Here is a 27,665-nt window from a genome sequence, read left to right on the forward strand (position 1 = left end):
TCATAGGAGAAAGTCAAAACAAATCTAACTTGTCAAATTTCATAAAGTGTAGGATCAACGTTGGTCCTTAAATAAAAGACTACTGGGTTTTACACAGTTTGAGAATATTCGAATTCGACTTTTAAAACGCCAAACCGAATTTCCGGAAATTTTACCCAGTATCCGTTTAAAAAGTATATTTTCCCCTGCATCTCACAAACGCTTTGAACGGTCACTAATTGGTACTTTAGAAAATGACACAGATCTGCGTTAAACGTTGTGCGATGTAGTGAAATGTTTACATGTATACCTTATAGACATCAGTGTATGCGGCTGTTTGGAGAAGACTAAATATAAATTTAAAGCTAAATCAGTAACATTATGGCTCTCCAAAAGGCGACGGAATTAACTGTTGCTAACACGGATCCACATCGACAAGAAAATCAGAAGAAAAATGTAAAAGTGTTGGACGAAGAAACCTATACAAAGGTTAGTAACTAATGTAGATAAAAAGACGCTGTTGATCCAGGTATCTGGGTGTATTATACTTACTTTCTTGTATCTGCACGAGGATTCTATCAACCTGAACGACGACGACAGGGGAAAACACTGTAGCCGCAATACACCGCTCGAGCTGAATCTGTTGAGAGCAAGACTAAACAGAGTCAGTCATATTTCCCAAGTTCGAATCTTAACAGATGCAGTCATATAAAATAATGACCTCTGTTACAATGGCTTCCATGTAGGGAATAATACTTGCATTGTCCCACAGACATTAGTGTAACCTTTGGAAAATTCTAGTCATTTCGGTAACAAGTTGTTTCGGTACTTACAATAGTCGTTTCGGTACTTGCAAAATTGGTTTACACAGCAAGTCTGTCATTTTGAGTAAACAGTTTTTCAGTAACGGATTGGGCAATATTTAATAATGACAAAACACATGAAAAACATAATTAAATACACAAATCAAAACGTACTGAAACGACTTACTTCGGAAAAACCGAAACAACCTGGTACGGAATTGACTTGCCTCCAACCTTTGGAAACTAGCGGGTGACTAATTTCCTTGAGGAGAAGTACAATATATATGTAGTTCATGTGAGATTCTATCTGCAATATAGCGCTTGACAAGAGAGTACTTCTCTTTATTGTGATTAGTTACTAGGAAACTTGAGGCATTAATGAAAAAAGTTACACGTTATTGATGTATATTGTATATTGTTATTTTGGTCTACCTTATCAGAACATTTGTCATATTATACATTAGATATCAGAATTGGAGGTCCCTAAGTGCCCCTGTTTTGATTGCTAAAGTCACAATTCTGTCAATCTTTGTGTCTAGGCATTCAAGCATATGAAATATTTTTATTGCTCATATATATTTCAGAATCTTGAGAATATCATTGAAAGAGACTTTTTTCCGGATTTGCCCAAACTCCAGTCACACACAGAATACTTCACAGCATTGGAGAACAATGACTTGGTAAAGCTTCGTGAGATACAGATGAGGAAGAACACTAATCGACCCCATACAGGCTCCACCACAGGATGTATGTACTATCTCATATATAGATATAATATGTTTTTAAAGACACCAAAAAGCGTTTCTTTTCTAAAGCTAAATTTGATACTTTTAATCTTTATGGCTCAATCTTGAATGTGAAAATTTTGGAAACAATGACATACATTGTACATTTAGTGTAATAGATAAATCATTTACACAGGTTTTACTGATACATATCAAGTTGGAATGTGATACCTAATAACCATTAATATACATCTGATATGTGTTCATTATTATCCCTTATCAACCAGGTTTGTAACTGTATATGTTATGATATGTTATAGATGCTACACCAGCAACATTTGAGACTCCAGAACCAGAGAGTAGACAGAAATCTCCGAAACGTAGTGGTGGAGAGATGGAGTCAGAGTCAAAAACAACAAGTAAGGAACGTCATAAATATTGATATCATTATCATCAGATGGAACAAGGTTGTTAAGCTTAATACTTTGATGATGGTAAGAAAGTGGTGGCCAAGAAGACAAGTGTTCAGAACATTTTAAAGACATTGTATCTACAGATCATTAGACTTTGATGTATTATGAAAACCTTGAATAAAGATCAGAATTTTATGATTACTTTGTGTGATGATTAACAAGATAATTTGAAGCCGTGAACAAATTACTAAACCTAAGTCATTCATATGTAAGCTGTTCTGCAGTATCAAAAGTTGGTCGTCTTTCAGCTGTAAAGTTAAATCATATCAGTCCTCAATAAGGCATTAATTGAGCCTCTTTCTATAATTTTCAAATGTTTTTGTTTAACTTACAGAGGAAAAAGACCTTGCATCGCTGGATAGGTACTTGTCTAAAAACACCAGTGAAGATAATGCATCATTCGCAGAGATTCTGGAGGAGACACAAAAACAACACAAAGAGAAACATGCCTGGCTTTATGAAAATGAAAAGGACAGAACAACAGTATGTACCTGGTAGATTTCAGTTGGTTTGTCGGTGTCAAACACATGTTTGTATAGTATATGTATGTATATGTACATGTATTTAACATTTGTATATCTTATGTATGTATACCAGGGTACTGGTAAAGTTATTGTAAAAATAGTACATAATGCACTCAGAAATGTTTATCCAACACAGATGTATTTTAGAGCCTTTTCCATTTGATGGAGGAGTGAAAGAATTATAGGATCTTTCTGTAAATTAGGCCAGAGAAATCTTTAAACAATGAAGAGGTTCTTGACTGCCTAACCTGAGGTTTTAAATAATGGTAACTTCTGGCCTTCTGATTCATACGCTTATGTTCTGTGCTTGATGGTTATTCAAGAAGTCTCCTTTAAGTAGTTGGTGGCTACCTCACTGAATAACATACAGAAGGCCAAGCACGTGTTGTCCAGAGCAAGTAGGGTAAAAATTCCTCCCAAGGTTACAACATCACAGACCTATCCATTCCTCAGCTTCTTGAGAACACAAATTGTCACAGGCAGAATGCATGAACAGGCACCTCAGACTGTCACCTGATGTTTCCTACCAATACTCTAACCAACGCAAACACCCCTGCAGCAAAATTGGGAGATGATCTACTCCGTAATCATGCTTTTATATAGAGTTATACCCCTTTCTTTAATTTCTGAACTAACCCAAATCCATTGGTCATCACTAGTAGATTTTAGCAGGGACTAATGAATAATTGACCTAACTGAGAGACGCACAGCTAGTATAAAGATATCAATTTTACATATAAAATTAGAGAAAATTCCTTTCTATAAACTTCCTCAAAAAAATTTAACATTTTCTAAACTTGACTATGCCTTATTTTGCAGTAGGTGAAATATGTTTCTCTTTCTATTCATTGGCATTTTAATTTTTATCGCCTTCTGGAAGTCAGAGGATAGTTAGTTGGTACAAGAAAAGCCCATTTTATATTTAACAAATTCTGTTAATTCACCACATGGATAATGTGTGATGGCTAGATTCTATCCCTGATTGATATGTTAGAAATATGTAAACAATATGAAATCATTTTTATTACCAATATCTGGTATATATGAATATGATAATAATTATTGAATGGTTGAGATCATGGTAAGGTCTTGGCATCTACAATAATGTTTTTAGATGGAAATCCATATTTAGTAAAGCTTTAACTGAATTCACTGTCCAGTAATATACAGACACATGAGTCCAGATTTATATAACTTTACACATAGATGCTTCAGTTTATGACACAACCTTTATTTGACAGCTCTTTTTCCTATTTTTTACAATTATGCTTGAATTGTTACATTATCTTTATTGTTTTGTTTTGTAATAAAGAAATATGCATCCTTCATCAACTTTTGATCAGATATCAGCCCATGGGATGAGTTCCTGAATTGAAGCTGATTAAGGATGTGATGTCAGAAAAGACATAAACACGCAACAACTGTTTAATGAGTTTCATTGTTGACAGCAGTGCACATCCAGTGTTGTATAAAACCAAACAATGAGAAATGGTACAAACATACAACTTTTAAAGGTTTTTAAATTACTTTATCTTGTCTGCAGGAGGAGGAAGAACGTTTGGCATTACCCAGCATAGAGCAACAGGCTATAGAAGGACCTCCTCAAGCTGGAGCAGACTCGTGGAAATACAAGGCTAGAAACTCTCTTATGTATGTTCCTGATGGTATGTATCATTGTGAAATTCATGGCCAGAAATTAAACTTTCATAAATACATGGCCAGAAATTCCACTGCATCTCTTGTTTATACCCAAAAGCAAGCATATTATCATGACTGTGTCATATGTTTAAATCAAAATTCATGATCTGATCTCCAGTGTATGCATGAAAGCAAGCTTATTATCATGACTGTGTCTTGTGTTTAAACCAAAACTCATTATCTTATCTCCAGTGTATGCATGAAAAATCAAACTCTCCCCTTATTATTAATGATATTGATACATAAAATTAAGTATTAGATATCTATGCTATATTCTGTCTTTTTTATGAGTAAAAGTAAGCTTCTGTTTGATGTTGACAGGTGTAGAGTTAAGTGAAACTGAACTGATGGAGTTGAGAAAAGGCAAATCAAGGGAGATAATTCATGAAAACACTAGATTCAAGATTAGTCCTTGGAATCAGACTAGAAGTGCTGAACAGATAAAACAGGCAGCATCATTAAAGGCTCTAGCATGTTACGGCAAGATAGGACACGATGGAAAAGAGGTCATGCCCTTAGAATCACCAAAAGTCAATGGGTATGGTTTTATGGGAACACCTTCTCCAGCCCCAGGGGTGGAGGACTCACCATTGATGACGTGGGGAGAGATAGAAAGCACTCCATACCGACTAGAAGGTAGTGACACACCCCTCACTGCTGCTGGTGGTCCTACATTTAAGGTAAGGTTAGAAATCATGTGAAAATCAAAATGTCTGATGGAGAGTGCTTTATTTACTAGCATTTAGTGTGAAAATTGCTATTCTCAAGGGATGTGATTTTTGTCCATTTTTTGATGATCAAATGAAATTGCATAAATACTCAAAATTCAACATTGTGATCACATCCGTCTTAATAAATGGAAAATGGATAGCTTATTGCTTGTTTGACTGAAATCATACAAATTGCTGTGAAATCATATTTTGAAAGTGTTTCTATGAGTAAAAAGTAACCAACATATGAATTTGTTGATATGGTCACTACAAATAACACACAAAATTGTAGGATTTTAGTTTTTAGCTCAGATGACAAGTTAGGGTGAGCTAATGTTGTTCCCCAGAATCTGAGCCATTGATACTTCAAAGTTGCAGTAGTCAATTTTTGAAAAGCTTTGAAGTCTTAAACCATAGCAATACATTCTGTATCCCTCCTGTTTGTTATATGCAATGATTAGAAATCTAACATTGGTGTAAGGACAAATTACCTCAAAACTTCATTTGAAGTCTATGGAATAATTGGTGTAAGGACAAATTACCTCAAAACTCCATTTGAAGTCTATGGAATAATTGGTGTAAGGACAAATTACCTCAAAACTCCATTTGAAGTCTATGGAATAATTGGTGTAAGGACAAATTACCTCAAAACTCCATTTGAAGTCTATGGAATAAGTTTTTGAAGTATATTTAGTACACGTCTAACACCTTTCCTGTTTTTCATAGTTAAACATTTGCAGTGGATATAGTTAGTGAACTTTCCAATCCTGTGTTGTACTTGTTTTCCCAGATACCATATTTTTATTGATGAAGGTAAACATCTTGTGATGATTTTTCTTATTATTTTGTAACCAAATGTGTAGACGTCATCTTCAATTCTGAAATAAGGTGTTCCATTTAAATTATGTGAAAATAATTTTTTTACATGTAACTTCAGAAGTCTTCAGACTTGTAAAGATTTCGATTTTGTTAACAGATTCCAGAACTGCCAAAAAGAGACCAACTTGCTATGGACTTAGCAGAGAAGGCAAGTAAGGCTCACAGAGACAAGAAGGAGAAAGCGCTGAAGTCAGTACAAGCCAGGCTGTCATCATCGTAAGTCATGTGTTCTCTACTGTTCTAAAGTCTGTACAAGCCAGGCTGTCATCATCGTAAGTCATGTGTTCTCTACTGTTCTAAAGTCTGTACAAGCCAGGCTGTCATCATCGTAAGTCATGTGTTCTCTACTGTTCTAAAGTCTGTACAAGCCAGGCTGTCATCATCGTAAGTCATGTGTTCTCTACTGTTCTAAAGTCTGTACAAGCTGTCATCATCGTAAGTCATGTATTCTCTACGTTTGTAAAGTCTGTATAAGCTTGGCTGTCATTATCATAAGTATTGTTTTCTACTGCACTGAATCTGCACAAGCTAGGCTATCATGAAAAGTCATATGTTCTCTACATTATTGAAGTCTGTACAAGCTAGGTTGTCATGGTTATATTTGGTGGGCTGATTTCTTGTTGATTTTAAAATCAAACAATTATTTCACTTAAAAACAATGTAAGACTGATGAAAAGTAAATGTGTTCTGACTCGATCATGATCAAGGTGATATTTGTAAATCAATCTAGCTAGACTTATATAGAATTTCCACAAATTCAATATTATATATTTGTTTATAAGGTGAACTGAGGCATACAATCTTATGAAGTAGATCCTTTTCTGATTTTATTGATAGAAATATTATATAAGAACCTGAATTGTGCTGAATGTCCCTTTAAGAAACGATACATTTCACAGTAGTTTGGCAGAAAGTTTTACAATGTTATTATGTCAATATTTGATGAAAAGGAAGGAAAGCTGACATTACTGATTTTGCCATATCCAGGACCATTATTTATTCAATCTTGAGAAGATAAACTCCTGACTTCACTATATTCATTTGTACCACTGTAAATATATTTCAAGTGAACATCTGTAAACAATCTCTGTAATTATATTGATTTTATTTGATATTACAGACCCTCTCCAAAATTTGGAAGATCTACAACAGAAAGACTCCAATCCATGTCACCAGCAGCCCAGAGACTGGCAACAGCTCGGCTTGGTGTGCGGACTCAAACGGACAAAGCTTTACGAGCTAGTTACACCCCATCTCCCACTCATAGACACACAGGAGGCAAGACTCCCACACTTACTCCTAAACTCACCCCAAAACATGGCAGTAATACCCCCACAGAGGAGAGGACTCCAGGAAGTAAAAGACAAGGTTCAGATATTGTTTCTCTCACTGACAATCTGCTGCAGTTACCAAAAAGGAAAAAAGCTTCAGATTTCTTCTGATGAATGTATTTGTAATCACTTGTGTCAACTTTACCCTGTGGAGTGTGAGTGATTTCTACGGTGAGATTTGGCAGAAATGCACCCAAAAAGTCCAAATGTCCAGAAACTTTTTGATTTGTGTTGCAAGATTTTTGTTTTGAATCACATTTCTCTTGCAAACAAATTTTTTCTGAACAATATTTGTTGAACTCCATTAGGATTAATTCAATGTGGAAGAACAGCGGTGGAAGTCAACTAGACATTCCATTACACAGGAGATGATTTCACTAATACAACTAATTTTCACATCGATACGAATGGATATTATCAGCGACATGATTCTGTGTAGAGATAAAAACATATCAGGGACACTGGAGAACTGTGACTGTTCGTACATTACAAACAGTTGTATTTGGTTTTAACAGGAATTTTGAGAAAAAAAGGTAAATGTCATAAGATATGTCCACACCTTTGTCACGTAAAGTTCAATGGAGCAGAACCGTTTTAGTCTCACCTGGTAAACATACATGTAAGGAAGTGTTAGAGCTTCTGTGATTTGACATGTATAATACATCAGACAGCATTGTTTGTTAATAAAGAGTCGCTATAAAACAGATGGACTTGTCCAAGCTCATAGGTCCTACTAGGTCAAGGGTAGATTTGTTAATAAATAGTCACTATCAAACAGATGGACTTGTCCAAGCTCATAGGCCCTACTAGGTAAAGGGTAGATTTGTTTCACACAGAAATCTTCATTACTTGATAGTTATATTATTATGAATGGTTAAATATAGAAACTGGAAATTTCCAAAGATATACAGCTTCTGTGAGAACTGATTGATAAGTTGTGAGCTTCGTGTTTAAGGGTTTGACTTTTGGCGGACATGTTGCATTCTTTTTCACCATAATCTCCTGCATTGAATCTGTTCTGACCAGGCTATCATCATCATAAGTCATATGTTTTCTACTGTACTGAAGTCTGTACAAGCTGGGCTATCATCATCATGTCAAATACACATTTGCCAGCAATGTCATCATCCCCAAGGTTCTACCTGCCACGCTTAAATTCTGCCACCTACCTTTTTACTGTAGCGTATGAAGGAGCATCATTTCTTAGTGTTGTTACCATGTCAGTATGGATATCCTTTGGTGCTAGACCTTTCTTGTACAAATATTGAATCACTGCTCTTTCAGTGATTTGGTCCATTTCGCAAAAGTCACTTATCTTGTATCCTATAGAGTGCTACCTTTTCAACATCAACTGACATCATTCCTCAGGGAACACAGTCTAAAATAGTCAGGGAAAAGTAGAGCTGAAAAAGGACATCCCTGCTTAACTTCTTCAGTTCAAGGCCCACAACTTATCAATAAGTCCTCGTATAGGGCTGATTATTTGGTCATGTTATCATTTCTCAAAAGTTAAAAAATATTATTCCATTATCAATTTTCAATCAACATTAAGTATATTTATAGTATATATTGTTAATATACTTTAAAATAAGCACCATATATACCAGTATGTGTGCATTCATCAAAACATATTTTGTTTTAGTTTACAAGGATGAACGATTGATTCATGTTTGGGCAAGTGTATGTGTGTGTAGGAAGTTTCACTAAAGTTTTCAAGTTGAAATGATAATTCCATGAAAATTTTGTGTGAGAGTTTGACTTGTTTGTTTTGACAAATACTTGAAACACATATTTAATTATTATATATGTTAATTATAACAATTATGTACTGCCTCTTGAAATTGATTTGTTTCACTCTTCATTCTGTCCCTTTTCAGTACAAAATATGTTTCTGGAAAACCCAAAGGTGGAAGGAATGATAAATGATTTGGAAGGAGAACAAAGTCCTTTGAAAGCTGATATATTCATTAATGATTTAATTGTTTTCAATAAATTTTCTAGCTGGCCTGGAATCTTCAATTACCTGGTGTTGTTTTTTTATGCTCCACAAAGGAAGAGTATATAATTGCTGTTTTGTCCATCCATCCATTCATCATAATTTTGTCCTGAGCATTGCACTTTAAAAGAGATATTAACATGAAACTTCATAGGCAGATAAATCTCAACAAGGAAAAGTCCAGAAAAGAACCATCACTCACTTTTACATAATTTAGGAGTTGTTGCTTTGTTAATTTTTCATACTTAAATTTGTCCAGGCATTACAATAAAACTATAAGAGGTATCAACATGAAATGTAATTGGTTAATGCTAAGTCAGCTGTTTGAATGAGTGATTTAGAAAAGAGAATACTGTAAATACATTCTTGCAAGTTTTCTTGGTAACATGGCCACAGAAACTGTTTAAAAATGAGCTTGTGATCAAATAAGTTTTGTTTATATTTGGCTTACTAACTAATATTCTCTCCAAATTACAGATACTCGGGTACATTCAAAAGGAGTAAACTGGCCTATCTTTTTCTGATTTTATGGTAACTTATCACACATAATTTGACTTAGCATTTGAAAGAAGTTTTTTTTCTTCAGATTTTGTCATATTTTTTGTAATGACAGTGTACTTTACCAATTGTTACTATCACTATGAGCAAGGCAGTATTAACAGTATCCCATAGCTGGCTATACATACACGTACCTATACAGCTACTGTGAAAGTATGGAGGAGGCATTGATACTGGGAGATCGGAGTAGTTACCATCTAGAGACATATTTATTTATGTTGATAATCTACTTTGTACGAATCTGTCCTTGGATTTGTCATTGATGGACAGGACCTGAATGGTTGAAGTCTATGTGATGACTGAACAAAAATCTTAATTGCTAACAAATGTTTAAGAATTAACCCAGATGAGGGTTATTCAAGAAATCAACAAATTATTTCACAATTTTCCCGGTTCACTAATTACAGATGAACATCAAGTACATGTGTTTATTCTAAACTTTTCTGTTATTAAAATGATCGTAAACATGTAAAACTGCTTACGGAAATCATGGGATCTTGACTGCACCACGCCAGTAGTCTGAACGGATGAATATGATATAATTGTTCCTCACTTTCAATCGTTGTATATTACCCTTAGTGATATTAGTCTGTATGATGTGTCAACATGATGGATATATCTAGTTTCACAGTTTCTACAATTACCATCAATGGTATCCCCATCACATGTGTCAATGCATGTGGCAATCAAATTGTAGTGCATATATGTGCAATGACCAATTTGTACATCAGAAATAAATGTTCTATTCTGAACCATTTACAGAAATGACAATAAGTGCAGTGATATTTTAGCATGAAATGCGCTGAAGTAAGATTACTGTGAAGGGACAAGTGAGTTTGTGGCATGGCGTCCGACATCCGTCAACTTTTTTCTTTGAAGAACTTCTCATTAACTCATGGACCAAATGTTGTAATATTTTTGGCTGGTATGTTCCTTGGATGAAGCCTGACAAAGTTTATAGGGAAAAATAACCTTTGCTTATATTCAAAGGTCACAGGGGACAGATTTGTTAAAACCTCTAAATGACTTCATCTCATGAACTTAAAGGCATAGAGGCATGATATTTGGTATATATATATATATACCAGATGAGCGCTGAAGGCCTATTGGGCCTCTTGTTTCATCACAGGTCTTTAATTCCTTGCACTTCAATAAATGCAAACCGAAATATTGATGTTCTGACGCCATGAAATAGTTTCAAGTAAATATGACATTGTCTAAACATAATTAACGAAAATTATACATGGCTGTTCTGAAGGATAGGACATTTTCTTGTCATAATTGCCTTTTCTGTGACGGGAATTATACATGGTTGTCGTGAAAGAAACCCCTTAACAGGCCTTTGACACAAAATGTGTCTCGGTCTGATCATATTTCATATACCTGTACTGATCGATACGTTGCGAGCCTTGTATGGAAGAAGTTGAGCAGGGATACCCTTTTTAGCTCTACTCTTTCCAGACTTTTTAAGGCTGTGTACCCGAAGACTAGTGTCATTTGGCCAGTTGATATAAAGTAAACAAGGCAAGTGACTTTTGCAAGATGGAAAAAATCTCTAAAAGATCAGTGATTCAATATTTGCATAAGAAAGGCCTAGCACCAAAGGATATCCATACTGATATGGTAGCAACACTAGGGAATGATGCCCCTTCATATGCTGCAGTGAAAAGGTGGGTGGTTGAATTTAATCATGGTAGACAAAGCCTTAGGGATGACACCCGTCCTGGAAGGCCTGTCACTGTTGCAACCCCAGAAATGGTACATACAGTCTGTGATGACTGATGACTGGCGAGTTACAAAGAGATGGATAGCCAATACAGTAGGGATTTCACATTTTCTTCTTACGGAAGATCTTGCAATTAGAAATTCTTTGTTTATATTATTTGCAAATGACAAACAATCAGCGTGCAATGAAAGTTTATGCATATCCACTTTTTAGGTTTGTCAAAGAGAAAACATTAAACTGATATTCTGCTGGTATAACTATGCAGTAACGTGTGTTGTTCCACACACATATGCATAACTTTTTCACATGTAAAGAGAAAACATTGTCATGGCGATTGTGGCTTTGAATGAGGATCCGCCTTAGCTCCATAAAGACTTTCATCTATTTCTATAATTAAAAAATGGCCATTTCCGGTACCAACTTTTGGTCAGATGATGACGTCATACATGCATATGAAGACTTTCTGAACGTTCAAGAAAAACACTTTTTTAAAAGTGGCATTGAGGCTTTAAACATTGCTGGCAAAAGTGTATAGATACTGAAGGGTTGAAAAATAATGCTTTATGTCCGCCAAAAGTGAAACCCTTAAATATGAGGCTCATAACTTGTATAGGCACATCATCCCTATGTGATAAAACACTGAAGTTCTGACAAAGCGGTAAAGACCAAATTATCCAACTGCGAGATGTAATAGGATACAGGATAAAGGAATGCTCTTACACGCATTAATGAAGTAAATTGAAATAGAATTGAAGAGTTCCGTGATTTGTATACAAATATTGATTATTTACATCGTTGTTAACTCCAAAAGTTGGTAAATCTTGTTCCTTGGGTTTATTTAATACAAGGCCATAATGCTGAACAGTTTACGGGTCATACACGCAGGGAGAAATTCTGACTATATACCGCAATTAAGACACGAAAACGCTTACAGATAGTAACTGACCTCAATGATAGCTTTTGCTGTTATCAGAAAAAATATGTTGGCTTGTTTACTAGGGCTAAAAAACAAAGCACGTCAACAAATCTTTTCTAGTTTGGGCACGACATGGAGATGCTGCTACCACAGGTATGTTAGTTTGAGCAATCAGTGGATGTTTTAGACATGTTGAATTGTTTGTACCTGTTAGAACACCTATTTGTTTACATCTTGTATTTATAATTCATTATTATAAACATTTCTAAGAGTGTAAGCGTTATGACTAATAGGATTTAAAATTTGTTTAGTATCAGTCTAATGTTGAAAACTGCCAGAGAAACGAACAAAAACACCTTTACAGTTTTAACAGAAGTGTGTTTATTGTAATAGTGTTGCGTGGAAAAAAGAAATGTGAAAATGATAAATTTGAAAAAAGAAAAAATATCCAAAAGTAAGAAAAAAGATATACTGAATATTTATATATTGGCTTCATGTTATATTTGACCACGCTATAAAAGACTTTATGAAGTCCTTTTCTTTCGATAGAGAAATAGAAGGATATGTTTTATGACTATAATGAGTGGTCTTAAGTAGGCTTGTGATTCCCACCCGAAATTCCATCTGTGTCAGACACATGGTCGGGTCCTGAAATATCAACAAGCGATCTGCCCTATCAGTCTTGGCAGTACTCCAATATCAATAAGTTGAGTTTTATTACCCAACGAAAATGACGCGCATGCTTCAAATTTAGATATTTTAGTCTTCCAACAAGATGCTATAAGTTTTGTGATGTTGATTTCAAATGTACCATCATATCAAATGAAATAGCAACATATTAGTTTATGTACCGTAATAATAAGGTTTATAAAAACAATTTTGACGAAGAAGAGTTTTATGGTCGGACTGAAAAACAATGTAATGTAACATACTAAATAACTTGTACTCCTTTAATCACTGTGCTTTCCGCAGCCTTGGGGGAAATACTAACAAACTGTTTAAGTTGGCACGGATTTTTTTCTGAATTTACGGTCTTCTTAATCACTTCAAAGTATATTCTCTTTGATTGGCTTAAACATGTATACATTTGTAGATCAGAATGTTGATGAAGTCATTGCTTATCCTGGGTCTGACCTTATCTGTGACCGCCTGTAACGGGAATCTCAGTCCTGATGCAGCTGAGATGACACAGCATGCTACCACTGAACTCTCTCAACAGCTGGAGGAACTGAAACAATGTCAGAAAAAAGAAACGGATATTGTCATCAAGCTCCAGATAGAATTAAACTCAATTAAAGAAGAGAATAAACAACTAAAGGCGTGGGTTTCACTCCTGGAGTCGAAACTGGCTGCTGACGTCCATGGACACGACCATGACCAGCGCGATACTTACACTCAAGCTAATCCTAGAGGATTCAGATTTTATGAATAACGCGAACACGGACAGTCAGAAGGATGCACCACCTAAAGCACAGACACTTCCCATGATTGGAACATCTGGTGCCGAAAGAAAAGGGATAGTACATGTAGCAGGTATGTATATTATGAATAAAAAACAGGTATCCACATGTTTTCGTGGCGCTGTGAATTTGTCCTTGTTTCTTTTATCATTCTTCCGTGACAATCGTTTCACATCTGTTGAGCAAAGTTTCGTCTTTCTTTACTGGAAGGGTGTCAAGGAAAGGCCTTCTGTTTCTTCCTCGTAGCTGCACTTAATGCTGTTTGTGGGGTCTATGGTGTTTATATGCACTGTCTGATCCTTTTGTGACACTTTCTCGACTATGTCCAATTTGTCATATCGTTTGCTATATCCTCGTTCTCTCTCAGTAATACATAGTTTATCGTAAACACGGGGCCGCCCATTACTATTGGTAGATGACATCTAGTAAATTCAGGATCGCATGATGGAGATTAACGCTATTTTGCCGTAACCGGTCTTACTCTAGGCAGTTCTTAATGATACCATGTAATTTGTCGGTGGACGTGTTGGTGAAATGAGACACTACATTGTGGGAAATGAAGACCTGATCGTTTTGGATAAGTACAGTGGACACACTTTTTGCAAGTTCTTTCGAGGTTTTGACATAATATTTAATTTCCCTACCATCGGTTAGAGAGTGTCTGTCAGTGACCTGATGACACCATAACCAATAGAACCACCATCGGTTAGAGAGTGTCTGTCAGTGACCTGATGACACCATAACCAATAGAACCACCATCGGTTAGAGAACGTCTGTCAGTGACCTGATGACACCATAACCAATAGAACCACCATCGGTTAGAGAGTGTCTGTCAGTGACCTGATGACGCCATAACCAATAGAACCACCATCGGTTAGAGAGTGTCTGTCAGTGACCTGATGACGCCATAACCAATAGAACCACCATCGGTTAGAGAGTGTCTGTCAGTGACCTGATGACACCATAACCAATAGAACCACCATCGGTTAGAGAACGTCTGTCAGTGACCTGATGACACCATAACCAATAGAACCACCATCGGTTAGAGAGTGTCTGTCAGTGACCTGATGACACCATAACCAATAGAACCACCATCGGTTAGAGAGTGTCTGTCAGTGACCTGATGACACCATAACCAATAGAACCACCATCGGTTAGAGAGTGTCTGTCAGTGACCTGATGACACCGTAACCAATAGAACCACCATCGGTTAGAGAACGTCTGTCAGTGACCTGATGACACCATAACCAATAGAACCACCATCGGTTAGAGAGTGTCTGTCAGTGACCTGATGACACCATAACCAATAGAACCACCATCGGTTAGAGAGCGTCTGTCAGTGACCTGATGACACCATAACCAATAGAACCACCATCGGATAGAGAGCGTCTGTCAGTGACCTGATGACACCATAACCAATAGAACCACCATCGGTTAGAGAACGTCTGTCAGTGACCTGATGACACCATAACCAATAGAACCACCATCGGTTAGAGAGTGTCTGTCAGTGACCTGATGACACCATAACCAATAGAACCACCATCGGTTAGAGAGTGTCTGTCAGTGACCTGATGACACCATAACCAATAGAACCACCATCGGTTAGAGAGTGTCTGTCAGTGACCTGATGACAACATAACCAATAGAACCACCATCGGTTAGAGAACCACCATCGGTTAGAGAGTGTCTCTCAGTGACCTGATGACACCATAACCAATAGAACCACCATCGGTTAGAGAGTGTCTGTCAGTGACCTGATGACACCATAACCAATAGAACCACCATCGGTTAGAGAGTGTCTGTCAGTGACCTGATGACACCATAACCAATAGAACCACCATCGGTTAGAGAGTGTCTGTCAGTGACCTGATGACACCATAACCAATAGAACCACCATCGGTTAGAGAGTGTCTGTCAGTGACCTGATGACACCATAACCAATAGAACCACCATCGGATAGAGAGTGTCTGTCAGTGACCTGATGACACCATAACCAATAGAACCACCATCGGTTAGAGAGTGTCTGTCAGTGACCTGATGACACCATAACCAATAGAACCACCATCGGTTAGAGAACGTCTGTCAGTGACCTGATGACACCATAACCAATAGAACCATCATCGGTTAGAGAGTGTCTGTCAGTGACCTGATGACACCATAACCAATACAACCACCATCGGTTAGAGAGTGTCTGTCAGTGACCTGATGACACCATAACCAATAGAACCATCATTGGTCGTATAGAGTTTCCGTCTTTGTGGATCTAGGATGTGCGACAAACTTTAGGTGTGTCCTCTTCAGTGGGATACAGTTGTATTGTAATTCGGTGATTTCTCACTTTATATTAGACAACTTACCTTTTATGGTAGGGTTGTTCTTCGTGTTTTGTTTTCTTTCGAGCATAGACACGTCTTTGTTTTAATATTCGTCAGTTTCCATGACAGCTGTGACGTCACTTTCTCTATTAGTAAAACCATGATAGATATCTACATGGCTTTATTTAACCATTTAGTACTTTTTTCTTTTGATGTGTTGCGTGTTGCTTACCGGTACTTGTGTAGCTTTTAAGACAACTGTAATTTGAGGTCTGATATTGCGCTTCATATGTGTGTTCATATCCCCGAGAGTATCACTCGATAACCGCCCGGTAGTCCCCGAGAGTGTCACTCGATAACCGCCCGGTAGTCCACGAGAGTGTCACTCGATAACCGCTCGGTAGTCCCGTAGAGTGTAACTCGATAACCGCTCGGTAGTCCCGGAGTTTCACTCGATAACCGCTCGGTAGTCCCCAATAGTGTCACTCAATAACCGCTCGGTAGTCCCCAATAGTGTCACTCAATAACCGCTCGGTAGTCCCCGAGAGTGTCACTCGATAACCGCTCGGTAGTCCTCAAGAGCATCACTCGATAACCGCTCGGCAGTCCTCTAGAGTGTCACTCGATAAGCGCTCGGTAGTCCCGTAGAGTGTAACTCGATAACCGCTCGGTAGTCCTCTAGAACGTCATTCGATAACCGCTCGGTAGTCCCGGAGTGTCACTCGATAACCGCTCGGTAGTCCCCGAGAGTGTCACTCGATAACCGCTCGGTAGTCCTCTAGAGCGTCACTCGATAAGCGCTCGGTAGTCCCGTAGAGTGTAACTCGATAACCGCTCGGTAGTCCTCTAGAACGTCATTCGATAACCGCTCGGTAGTCCCGGAGTGTCACTCGATAACCGCTCGGTAGTCCCCGAGAGTGTCACTCGATAACCGCTCGGTAGTCCTCTAGAGCGTCACTCGATAACCGCTCGGTAGTCCCCGAGAGTGTCACTCGATAACCGCTCGGTAGTCCCCGAGAGTGTCACTCGATAACCGCTCGGTAGTCCTCTAGAGCGTCACTCGATAACCGCTCGGCAGTCCCCGAGAGTGTCACTCGATAACCGCTCGGCAGTCCCCGAGAGTGTCACTCGATAACCGCCCGATAGTCCTCTAGAGTGTTACTCGATAACCGCTCGGCAGTCCCCGAGAGTTACTCGATAACCGCCCGGTAGTCCTCTAGAGTGTTACTCGATAACCGCTCGGCAGTCCCCGAGAGTGTCACTCGATAACCGCACGGCAGTCCCCGAGAGTGTCACTCGATAACCGCTCGGCAGTCCCCGAGAGTGTCACTCGATAACCGCCCGGTTGTCCTTAAATGATGTCCCTTTCTATACTCAGATGTTTTCTCTCTGCACGTCCAGATAGAAAACCAATGGCTTTTTATGCCTACCTGTCCCACGGCATTCATTATCCTGGTGATGATTTTACAATCAAGAATGACCACCCAGTGACCAATCTAGGAGGAGGCTACAACCCAACAACAGGTGTATTTACCTGTCCTGAAGAAGGAGTGTATGTCTTCACTTGGGCAATCGGACTCGTCACAACCGGACAGGTATACTCGCAGCTCTTGAAAAATGGCGTCGCTGCCGGTTTTCTGTGGACGGGGGAAAAGAACTGGGCGGAAGCTTCAGAGAAAACAGTCGTGTTTGAGTTAGCACAAGGAGACACCACCACCGTCAAAATTGAAAGCGCTGAAAATACCAGTCCTATTTTGTGGAATTTACGGACCTCTTTCTCCGGGTACATAATTCCGTACTGATATGTACAGCATCTCAAGTTGCGATAATGTAATACATGATCGTATACATCTGCTGTTTAATAACGGTTATGACCAGGTTTCCTTAGCAGAAGGATATTTTAGGTAAATTTAGTCAAATCCTTTCAAAAGATTTTAAAGATTACCTGCCCCTCTGTTTTTTCTTATCAGTCCCAAAATCAAACGAGCACAAGAAGAATAAACAATGAATTTTGAGAGATATCCATTCAGTACTTCTTCAGATATAGCAATAACAATCTTTATTAGGCCAAATCCTAAATGGCTGCCTGTTGGCCATTTTGTTTTTCTGATCAGTCCCAAACTCAAACAGGCACAACTAGGGACCATGGGACATATACATGAAATTTAAGTAAACTCCATCCAGTACTTCTACAGAACTAGCGATAACAAACTTTCAAATTCAAAATCCAAGATGGCTGCCTTTCCGCCATGTTGTGTTTTTATCAGTCTCAAAATCACATTAGCTGAACTAGAGTCCAGGGGAAACCTATATAAAAAATTTGAGAGAAATCTATAAGTTCCTTTTCAAGATATAGCGATAACAAACTTCATTGTAAAAATTCAAGATGTCTGCCTGTCGGCCATTTGATTTTCTGATCAGACCCAAAATCTAATGGGCACATCTAGGGATCAGGGAGAATTTACATATGAAATTTTTAGAAAGAATTATCCAGCACTTCTCAAGAAATGGCGATAACAAACTCTCAGTCAAAATCCAATATGGCCGCCTTTCGGCCATTTTGTTTTTCTGACCAGTCCCAAAATTAAAATGGGCACAACTAAAGTCCAATGGGAACCTACATATGAAATTTGTGATAAATTCATTTTTACTTTTCAAGAAATAGCGATAACAAAAATTGTTTACGGACGGACAAACGGACCACGGATGGACCACAGGCGCAGAGCAATTTGAATAGCCCATCATCTAATGATGGTGGGCTAAAAACATGTACTAAAATACTCTTGCTTACATATAACCATTAAGCAGGTTTGGTGATGAAAGGGCTTGTATTAAAGTAACATCTACCTCTCACTTTGCCACTATGTCCTACCCACCACAGTATTTGGTAAATTCATGGGTGCGTACAAAAGACAACAACAACAGCCAATCATCTGATGACATAAACAAAAAATGTTTGAACAAAGATGTTTTTCTGCTTTATAATTTATTACATATATGTAGCTTACAATGCTTTAAGTGTGGACAGCAACAGTACAGTAACAACAAAACAGTAGTAACAAGTATTTGGCATATACATACAAATGTAACTAGACAAGGAAACAGGTTAGTAAAAATAAAGCTTTACTGTAAGTAGAATCTCTACTGATGGTAAAACACAGATCTGGTAATCACACAGACAATTCTACCTAGTACTGATGGTAAAACACAGATCTGGTAATCACACAGACAATTCTACCTAGTACTGATGGTAAAACATGTATCTGGTAATCACACAGACAATTCTACCTAGTACTGATGGTAAAACACAGATCTGGTAATCACACAGACAATTCTACCTAGTACTGATGGTAAAACATGTATCTGGTAATCACACAGACAATTCTACCTAGTACTGATGGTAATCACACAGACAATTCTACCTAGTACTGATGGTAAAACACAGATCTGGTAATCACACAGACAATTCTACCTAGTACTGATGGTAAAACATGTATCTGGTAATCACACAGACAATTCTACCTAGTACTGATGGTAAAACACAGATCTGGTAATCACACAGACAATTCTACCTAGTACTGATGGTAAAACACAGATCTGGTAATCACACAGACAATTCTACCTAGTACTGATGGTAAAACACAGATCTGGTAATCACACAGACAATTCTACCTAGTACTGATGGTAAAACACAGATCTGGTAATCACACAGACAATTCTACCTAGTACTGATGGTAAAACATGTATCTGGTAATCACAGACAATTCTACCTAGTACTGATGGTAAAACACAGATCTGGTAATCACACAGACAATTCTACCTAGTACTGATGGTAAAACACAGACAATTCTACCTATCTGGTAATCACACAGACAATTCTACCTAGTACTGATGGTAAAACACAGATCTGGTAATCACACAGACAATTCTACCTAGTACTGATGGTAAAACATGTATCTGGTAATCACACAGACAATTCTACCTAGTACTGATGGTAAAACAAGTATCTGGTAATCACACAGACAATTCTACCTAGTACTGATGGTAAAACATGTATCTGGTAATCACACAGACAATTCTACCTAGTACTGATGGTAAAACACAGATCTGGTAATCACACAGACAATTCTACCTAGTACTGATGGTAAAACACAGATCTGGTAAACACACAGACAATTCTACCTAGTACTGATGGTAAAACACAGATCTGGTAATCACAGACAATTCTACCTAGTACTGATGGTAATCACACAGACAATTCTACCTAGTACTGATGGTAAAACACAGATCTGGTAATCACACAGACAATTCTACCTAGTACTGATGGTAAAACACAGATCTGGTAATCACACAGACAATTCTACCTAGTACTGATGGTAAAACATGTATCTGGTAATCACACAGACAATTCTACCTAGTACTGATGGTAAAACACAGATCTGGTAATCACACAGACAATTCTACCTAGTACTGATGGTAAAACATGTATCTGGTAATCACACAGACAATTCTACCTAGTACTGATGGTAAAACACAGATCTGGTAATCACACAGACAATTCTACCTAGTACTGATGGTAAAACACAGATCTGGTAATCACACAGACAATTCTACCTAGTACTGATGGTAAAACATGTATCTGGTAATCACACAGACAATTCTACCTAGTAAAACACTGATGGTCACACAGACAAAAACACGTGTATCTGGTAATCACACAGACAATTCTACCTAGTACTGATGGTAAAACACAGATCTGGTAATCACACAGACAATTCTACCTAGTACTGATGGTAAAACATGTATCTGGTAATCACACAGACAATTCTACCTAGTACTGATGGTAAAACACAGATCTGGTAATCACACAGACAATTCTACCTAGTACTGATGGTAATCACACAGACAATTCTACCTAGTACTGATGGTAAAACACAGATCTGGTAATCACACAGACAATTCTACCTAGTACTGATGGTAAAACACAGATCTGGTAATCACACAGACAATTCTACCTAGTACTGATGGTAAAACACAGACAATTCTATAGTACTGATGGTAATCACACAGACAATTCTACCTAGTACTGATGGTAAAACACAGATCTGGTAATCACACAGACAATTCTACCTAGTACTGATGGTAAAACACATCTGGTAATCACACAGACAATTCTACCTAGTAATGGTAATCACACACCTAGTACTGATGGTAAAACACAGATCTGGTAATCACACAGACAATTCTACCTAGTACTGATGGTAAAACACAGATCTGGTAATCACACAGACAATTCTACCTAGTACTGATGGTAAAACACAGATCTGGTAATCACACAGACAATTCTACCTAGTACTGATGGTAAAACACAGATCTGGTAATCACACAGACAATTCTACCTAGTACTGATGGTAAAACACAGTATCTGGTAATCACACAGACAATTCTACCTAGTACTGATGGTGATGGTAATCACACAACAATTCTACCTAGTACTGATGGTAAAACACAGTATCTGGTAATCACACAGACAATTCTACCTAGTACTGATGGTAAAACACAGATCTGGTAATCACACAGACAATTCTGGTAATCACACAGACAATTCTACCTAGTACTGATGGTAAAACACAGATCTGGTAATCACACAGACAATTCTACCTAGTACTGATGGTAAAACATGTATCTGGTAATCACACAGACAATTCTACCTAGTACTGATGGTAAAACATGTATCTGGTAATCACACAGACAATTCTACCTAGTACTGATGGTAAAACGTGTATCTGGTAATCACACAGACAATTCTACCTAGTACTGATGGTAAAACACAGATCTGGTAATCACACAGACAATTCTACCTAGTACTGATGGTAAAACACAGATCTGGTAATCACACAGACAATTCTACCTAGTACTGATGGTAAAACATGTATCTGGTAATCACACAGACAATTCTACCTAGTACTGATGGTAAAACACAGTATCGGGTAATCACACAGACAATTCTACCTATCTGGTAATCACACAGACAATTCTACTAGTACTGATGGTAAAAAACATGTATCTGGTAATCACACAGACAATTCTACCTAGTACTGATGGTAAAACACAGATCTGGTAATCACACAGACAATTCTACCTAGTACTGATGGTAAAACACAGATCTGGTAATCACACAGACAATTCTACCTAGTACTGATGGTAAAACTGATGGTCACACAGACAATTCTAAAACATGTATCTGGTAATCACACAGACAATTCTACCTAGTACTGATGGTAAAACATGTATCTGGTAATCACACAGACAATTCTACCTAGTACTGATGGTAAAACACAGATCTGGTAATCACACAGATCTGGTAATCACACAGACAATTCTACCTAGTACTGATGGTAAAACACAGATCTGGTAATCACACAGACAACCTTCTGATGGTAAAACACAGATCTGGTAATCACACAGACAATTCTACCTAGTACTGATGGTAAAACACAGATCTGGTAATCACACAGACAATTCTACCTAGTACTGATGGTAAAACGTGTATCTGGTAATCACACAGACAATTCTACCTAGTACTGATGGTAAAACACAGATCTGGTAATCACACAGACAATTCTACCTAGTACTGATGGTCACACAGACAATTCTAAAACATGTATCTGGTAATCACACAGACAATTCTACCTAGTACTGATGGTAAAACATTTATCTGGTAATCACACAGACAATTCTACCTAGTACTGATGGTAAAACACAGAATTCTACCTATCTGATGGTAATCACACAGACAATTCTACCTAGTACTGATGGTGATGGTAAAACACAGATATCTGGTAATCACACAGACAATTCTACCTAGTACTGATGGTAAAACACAGATCTGGTAATCACACAGACAATTCTACCTAGTACTGATGGTAAAACACAGATCTGGTAATCACACAGACAATTCTACCTAGTACTGATGGTAAAACGTGTATCTGGTAATCACACAGACAATTCTACCTAGTACTGATGGTAAAACACAGATCTGGTAATCACACAGACAATTCTACCTAGTACTGATGGTAAAACACAGATCTGGTAATCACACAGACAATTCTACCTAGTACTGATGGTAAAACACAGATCTGGTAATCACACAGACAATTCTACCTAGTACTGATGGTAAAACATGTATCTGGTAATCACACAGACAATTCTACCTAGTACTGATGGTAAAACACAGATCTGGTAATAATCACACAGTAAAACACAATTCTACCTAGTACTGATGGTAAAACACAGATCTGGTAATCACACAGACAATTCTACCTAGTACTGATGGTAAAACACAGATCTGGTAATCACACAGACAATTCTACCTAGTACTGATGGTAAAACACAGATCTGGTAATCACATAGACAATTCTACCTAGTACTGATGGTAAAACACAGATCTGGTAATCACAGACAATTCTACCTAGTACTGATGGTAAAACACAGATCTGGTAATCACACAGACAATTCTACCTAGTACTGATGGTAAAACACAGATCTGGTAATCACACAGACAATTCTATAGTACTACCTAGTACTGATGGTAAAACACAGATCTGGTAATCACACAGACAATTCTACCTAGTACTGATGGTAAAACACAGATCTGGTAATCACACAGACAATTCTATCTAGTACTGATGGTAAAACACAGATCTGGTAATCACACAGACAATTCTACCTAGTACTGATGGTAAAACACAGATCTGGTAATCACACAGACAATTCTACCTAGTACTGATGGTAAAACACAGATCTGGTAATCACACAGACAATTCTACCTAGTACTGATGGTAAAACATGTATCTGGTAATCACACAGACAATTCTACCTAGTACTGATGGTAAAACACAGATCTGGTAATCACAGACAATTCTACCTAGTACTGATGGTAAAACACAGATCTGGTAATCACACAAAAAATTCTATCTAGCACTTGAAATAAAACACAGATCTGGTAATCACACAGACAATTCTACCTAGTACTGATGGTAAAACATGTATCTGGTAATCACACAGACAATTCTACCTAGTACTGATGGTAAAACACAGATCTGGTAATCACACAGACAATTCTACAAAGTACTCATTGTAAAAAATGTATCTGGTAATCACACAGACAATTCTACCTAGTACTGATGGTAAAACGTGTATCTGGTAATCACACAGACAATTCTACCTAGTACTGATGGTAAAACACAGATCTGGTAATCACACAGACAATTCTACCTAGTACTGATGGTAAAACATGTATCTGGTAATCACACAGACAATTCTACCTAGTACTGATGGTAAAACACAGATCTGGTAATCACACAGACAATTCTACCTAGTACTGATGGTAAAACATGTATCTGGTAATCACACAGACAATTCTACCTAGTACTGATGGTAAAACACAGATCTGGTAATCACACAGACAATTCTACCTAGTACTGACGGTAAAACATGTATCTAGTAATCACAGACAATTCTACCTAGTACTGATGGTAAAACACAGATCTGGTAATCACACAGAAAATTCTACCTAGTACTGATGGTAAAACACAGATCTGGTAATCACACAGACAATTCTACCTAGTACTGATGGTAAAACACAGATCTGGTAATCACACAGACAATTCTACCTAGTATTGATGGTAAAACATGTATCTGGTAATCACAGACAATTCTACCTAGTACTGATGGTAAAACACAGATCTGGTAATCACACAGAAAATTCTACCTAGTACTGATGGTAAAACATGTATCTGGTAATCACAGACAATTCTACCTAGTATTGATGGTAAAACACAGATCTGGTAATCACACAGAAAATTCTACCTAGTACTGATGGTAAAACATGTATCTGGTAATCACAGACAATTCTACTTGGCAGCTGCTCTTGAATAATATAATATATCCAACACAAAATTAATAGCTGCACTTGAACACTCACTGACTTTATAATCTCTGTACCATAGAAGGTACTTGTGAAAGGCATGTTTTGTTTATTTGTTTGTAGAGTTTTCACTCCCATGAACAGCCAAGGTCATTTTGAGGTCAGGTATCCTTGTAGAATCTGGTGGCTACCTCACTGAATAACTTACAGGAGACCCATTATATGCTATCAGAACATCAGGGATAAAATGTCTTTCCAAAGCACACAAAAGCACACAAAAAATGACACCACATCTGGCATTCTGAGAAATGAAAACTGCACCCAGGTAAGGATCCCCCCCTTGGGAATTCACTCCCCCTCCCCCCACCATGTAGTTACATATGTGTTCTTCTTTATATAAATGTGTGTGTGGTAGATTTGTTTGGTGCTTTTTCCAACATACAATTCATCTGATATGAAAGCCAACATGCCTGAAATTTCGGTTACATCTTCATATAATCTTCAAAAAATAAGGAAATACTTGTTTTTCTAAATGTTCCTCTTTTTGCTGGAAGAATCTCCTTTCATTTGTATTTTGTTATTAAGTAATTAGTGTACATAGTAATTTTCATGGCAAATATTTTCCAAAAAATTCGGAGAAATAACATTTCAGTCACAGTGGAATAAGAGAATAGTTACCATATTCAATATCAACACATATAGTTATCATCTCTGTAATTAATTTCAAAGAATGATTTACATGAAATCTCAAACCTCTTGTTTATGAATTTAGCTAAAAACAATATGATATATTAATAAAGTATTTTGTAGGCTTCTTGGAGTAAAGATCTTTTAAAAAGGAGGTGCATATGTAGGTGGCATACATCCATAACTATTATTATATCCTTTCAGTATAATCTATAAATCCATACACTGACTCAAGATTAACGTACAATATGAATGACTGTGACTATAAAAACATGAAAATAAACATTTCTGACAAACTTTACAGGATACCATTCCTCATACCCAACAAATAAAATCCCCAAAGATAGAAGTGGATGCTGTAATAATCAACAAATCCCCAAAAAGATTGGATTCAGAAATAACAACCAGATATTTCTAATACATTGTAAGTCGTAAATAAAAGTGGAACGATATACAGCTATTCATGCTAGGGTTTTGGGATTGCTGTGTGACTTTACCAGGTACCCCTGAAAGCTACAGGTCTGAGCTTCATATAAAAGAAAAAAAATACTTAAAAAAGTACTATATATATATAAAAACAACAAACAAATAAACAAAAAACACACAATAACTGCATTGATAACACATAATGTAGGTGGGAATACTCTCAGCCAAACCATCTAATGTAGCGTAGCACATCGGGGAATCACTGAATCACAGATTTCAGCAATGTACTGGATAAATAGACTAGTGTGTATGCTGTTCACTAAAATTTCTGCTGGGGTTATAAATTTATCATTTCATATGGCTTATTTTTTTTGTATAATTTCACGATATACACATGATAATAGTTCATTTCAGAAACTATTGTACACACAAAGAGAGAGAATCTATACTTACAATGTAGAAAAGTTAAATATTTTCCAACCACACATAACAAAAAAGAGAAAGTAGAGGAAAACAAAGATACAAAACATCATACCAGTACACAGAATTTCATTGTCCTTTGTAACTGTTATCTTGTACGAATTCAACACAACTTGTGTCCAAAATTATGACATTTGTCATATGTTTTTATAAAAACATTTACCATAAATCTAAACGTAAAACAGAAATAACTTAAAAATAAACCAACTGTAAGTGTTAGATTATTTCATAAAATGTTGGTAATTTTCAAACACAGCACAGTATCTGATTTCTAAAATTGCTTTACATTCAGCGAGTTCCTTGGAAATCTCAATCAGGAAAGGGATTCATAACAATTCTATGTTGGTGATAAAAACCTGTCCAGATAAACAACATAAGTATCGACTGAAACAAGCTCAGGATAAGTTAGTAGTAAGTTTACGAATCTTTGTCATCCGGTTTCACCCGAACTATGTGGGCTTCAACAGGACAACAAATGTATGAAATTTTCCCCAAAAATGTGGGCTCGTTACATTATGACGTAGATAATAGGGGATGCATGACCTTCCATGACCTTCAATAGTTTCCATAACGATTAGTACAATTCATTGTATGTATTCTGCATAAGTATATATCAAATATTGTGACTGGTAGACGATACGTTATGGGTTTCTCAACTATTGATCATAAATGAAATTATGAGTGAATGCAATTACTGTCACAGAGCTAATAAAATCATTAGAATACTAGATGATCGTATCATGCACAAAACCTAGGAACATCGCAACCAAAAGGTATGAACATAATTGCATAATGGTGAGAACGAAAACTACTAAGGCGAAAACCAGCATTGCCAAGACAAAATCTACAACTATGAAGACACGCATCGGGTGCATCAGATGTGGGAAAACCTACTCCCGTTTAGCAAGCTTATGGACACATGCTAACAAGACCCACGGACTGGCTAAAACCTGGTATAAGTGTAAGATATGTAAAAAGTCATATGGACGCATGAATTCTTACAAACGACATTTAGAGCAGCAACACCCAGGCTACAGCGTAGAACCAGAA

General features: G+C 37.2%; 2 protein-coding genes and 1 long non-coding RNA gene across 5 annotated transcripts; 2 read left to right on the forward strand and 1 right to left on the reverse strand.

Moving 5' to 3' along the window:
- Nucleotides 1-270: 270 nt before the first annotated feature.
- On the forward strand, nt 271-9,134 carry LOC132561855 (splicing factor ESS-2 homolog). The gene is made up of 8 exons (XM_060226564.1): nt 271-468; nt 1,367-1,529; nt 1,828-1,926; nt 2,315-2,463; nt 4,048-4,168; nt 4,524-4,882; nt 5,889-6,007; nt 6,912-9,134. The coding sequence occupies exons 1-8, from the start codon at nt 361-363 to the stop codon at nt 7,231-7,233; spliced, it is 1,440 nt and encodes a 479-aa protein (XP_060082547.1). The 5' UTR covers nt 271-360; the 3' UTR covers nt 7,234-9,134.
- Nucleotides 9,135-17,505: 8,371 nt separating this feature from the next.
- On the forward strand, nt 17,506-17,895 carry LOC132561850 (complement C1q-like protein 2). Its single transcript, XM_060226559.1, has one exon. The coding sequence runs from the start codon at nt 17,506-17,508 to the stop codon at nt 17,893-17,895; it is 390 nt and encodes a 129-aa protein (XP_060082542.1).
- A 1,167-nt stretch (nt 17,896-19,062) lies between these two features.
- LOC132561856 (uncharacterized) lies at nt 19,063-20,756 on the reverse strand. Of its 3 annotated transcripts, none has more exons than XR_009554727.1 (4): nt 20,708-20,756; nt 20,458-20,607; nt 20,026-20,175; nt 19,063-19,615 (listed from the first exon to the last, which is right to left on the reverse strand). It is a non-coding gene; the product is annotated as an uncharacterized LOC132561856 (long non-coding RNA). The 3 variants fall into 3 exon arrangements; XR_009554726.1 differs by having other exon boundaries at nt 19,063-19,381; nt 19,432-19,615; nt 20,458-20,747; XR_009554725.1 differs by having other exon boundaries at nt 20,458-20,747.
- Nucleotides 20,757-27,665: the final 6,909 nt, after the last annotated feature.

Source organism: Ylistrum balloti, unplaced genomic scaffold (assembly GCF_031769215.1).
Source record: "Ylistrum balloti isolate Yb309-2 unplaced genomic scaffold, AGI_CSIRO_Ybal_v1 Utg371292, whole genome shotgun sequence".
NCBI lineage: Eukaryota > Metazoa > Mollusca > Bivalvia > Pectinida > Pectinidae > Ylistrum > Ylistrum balloti.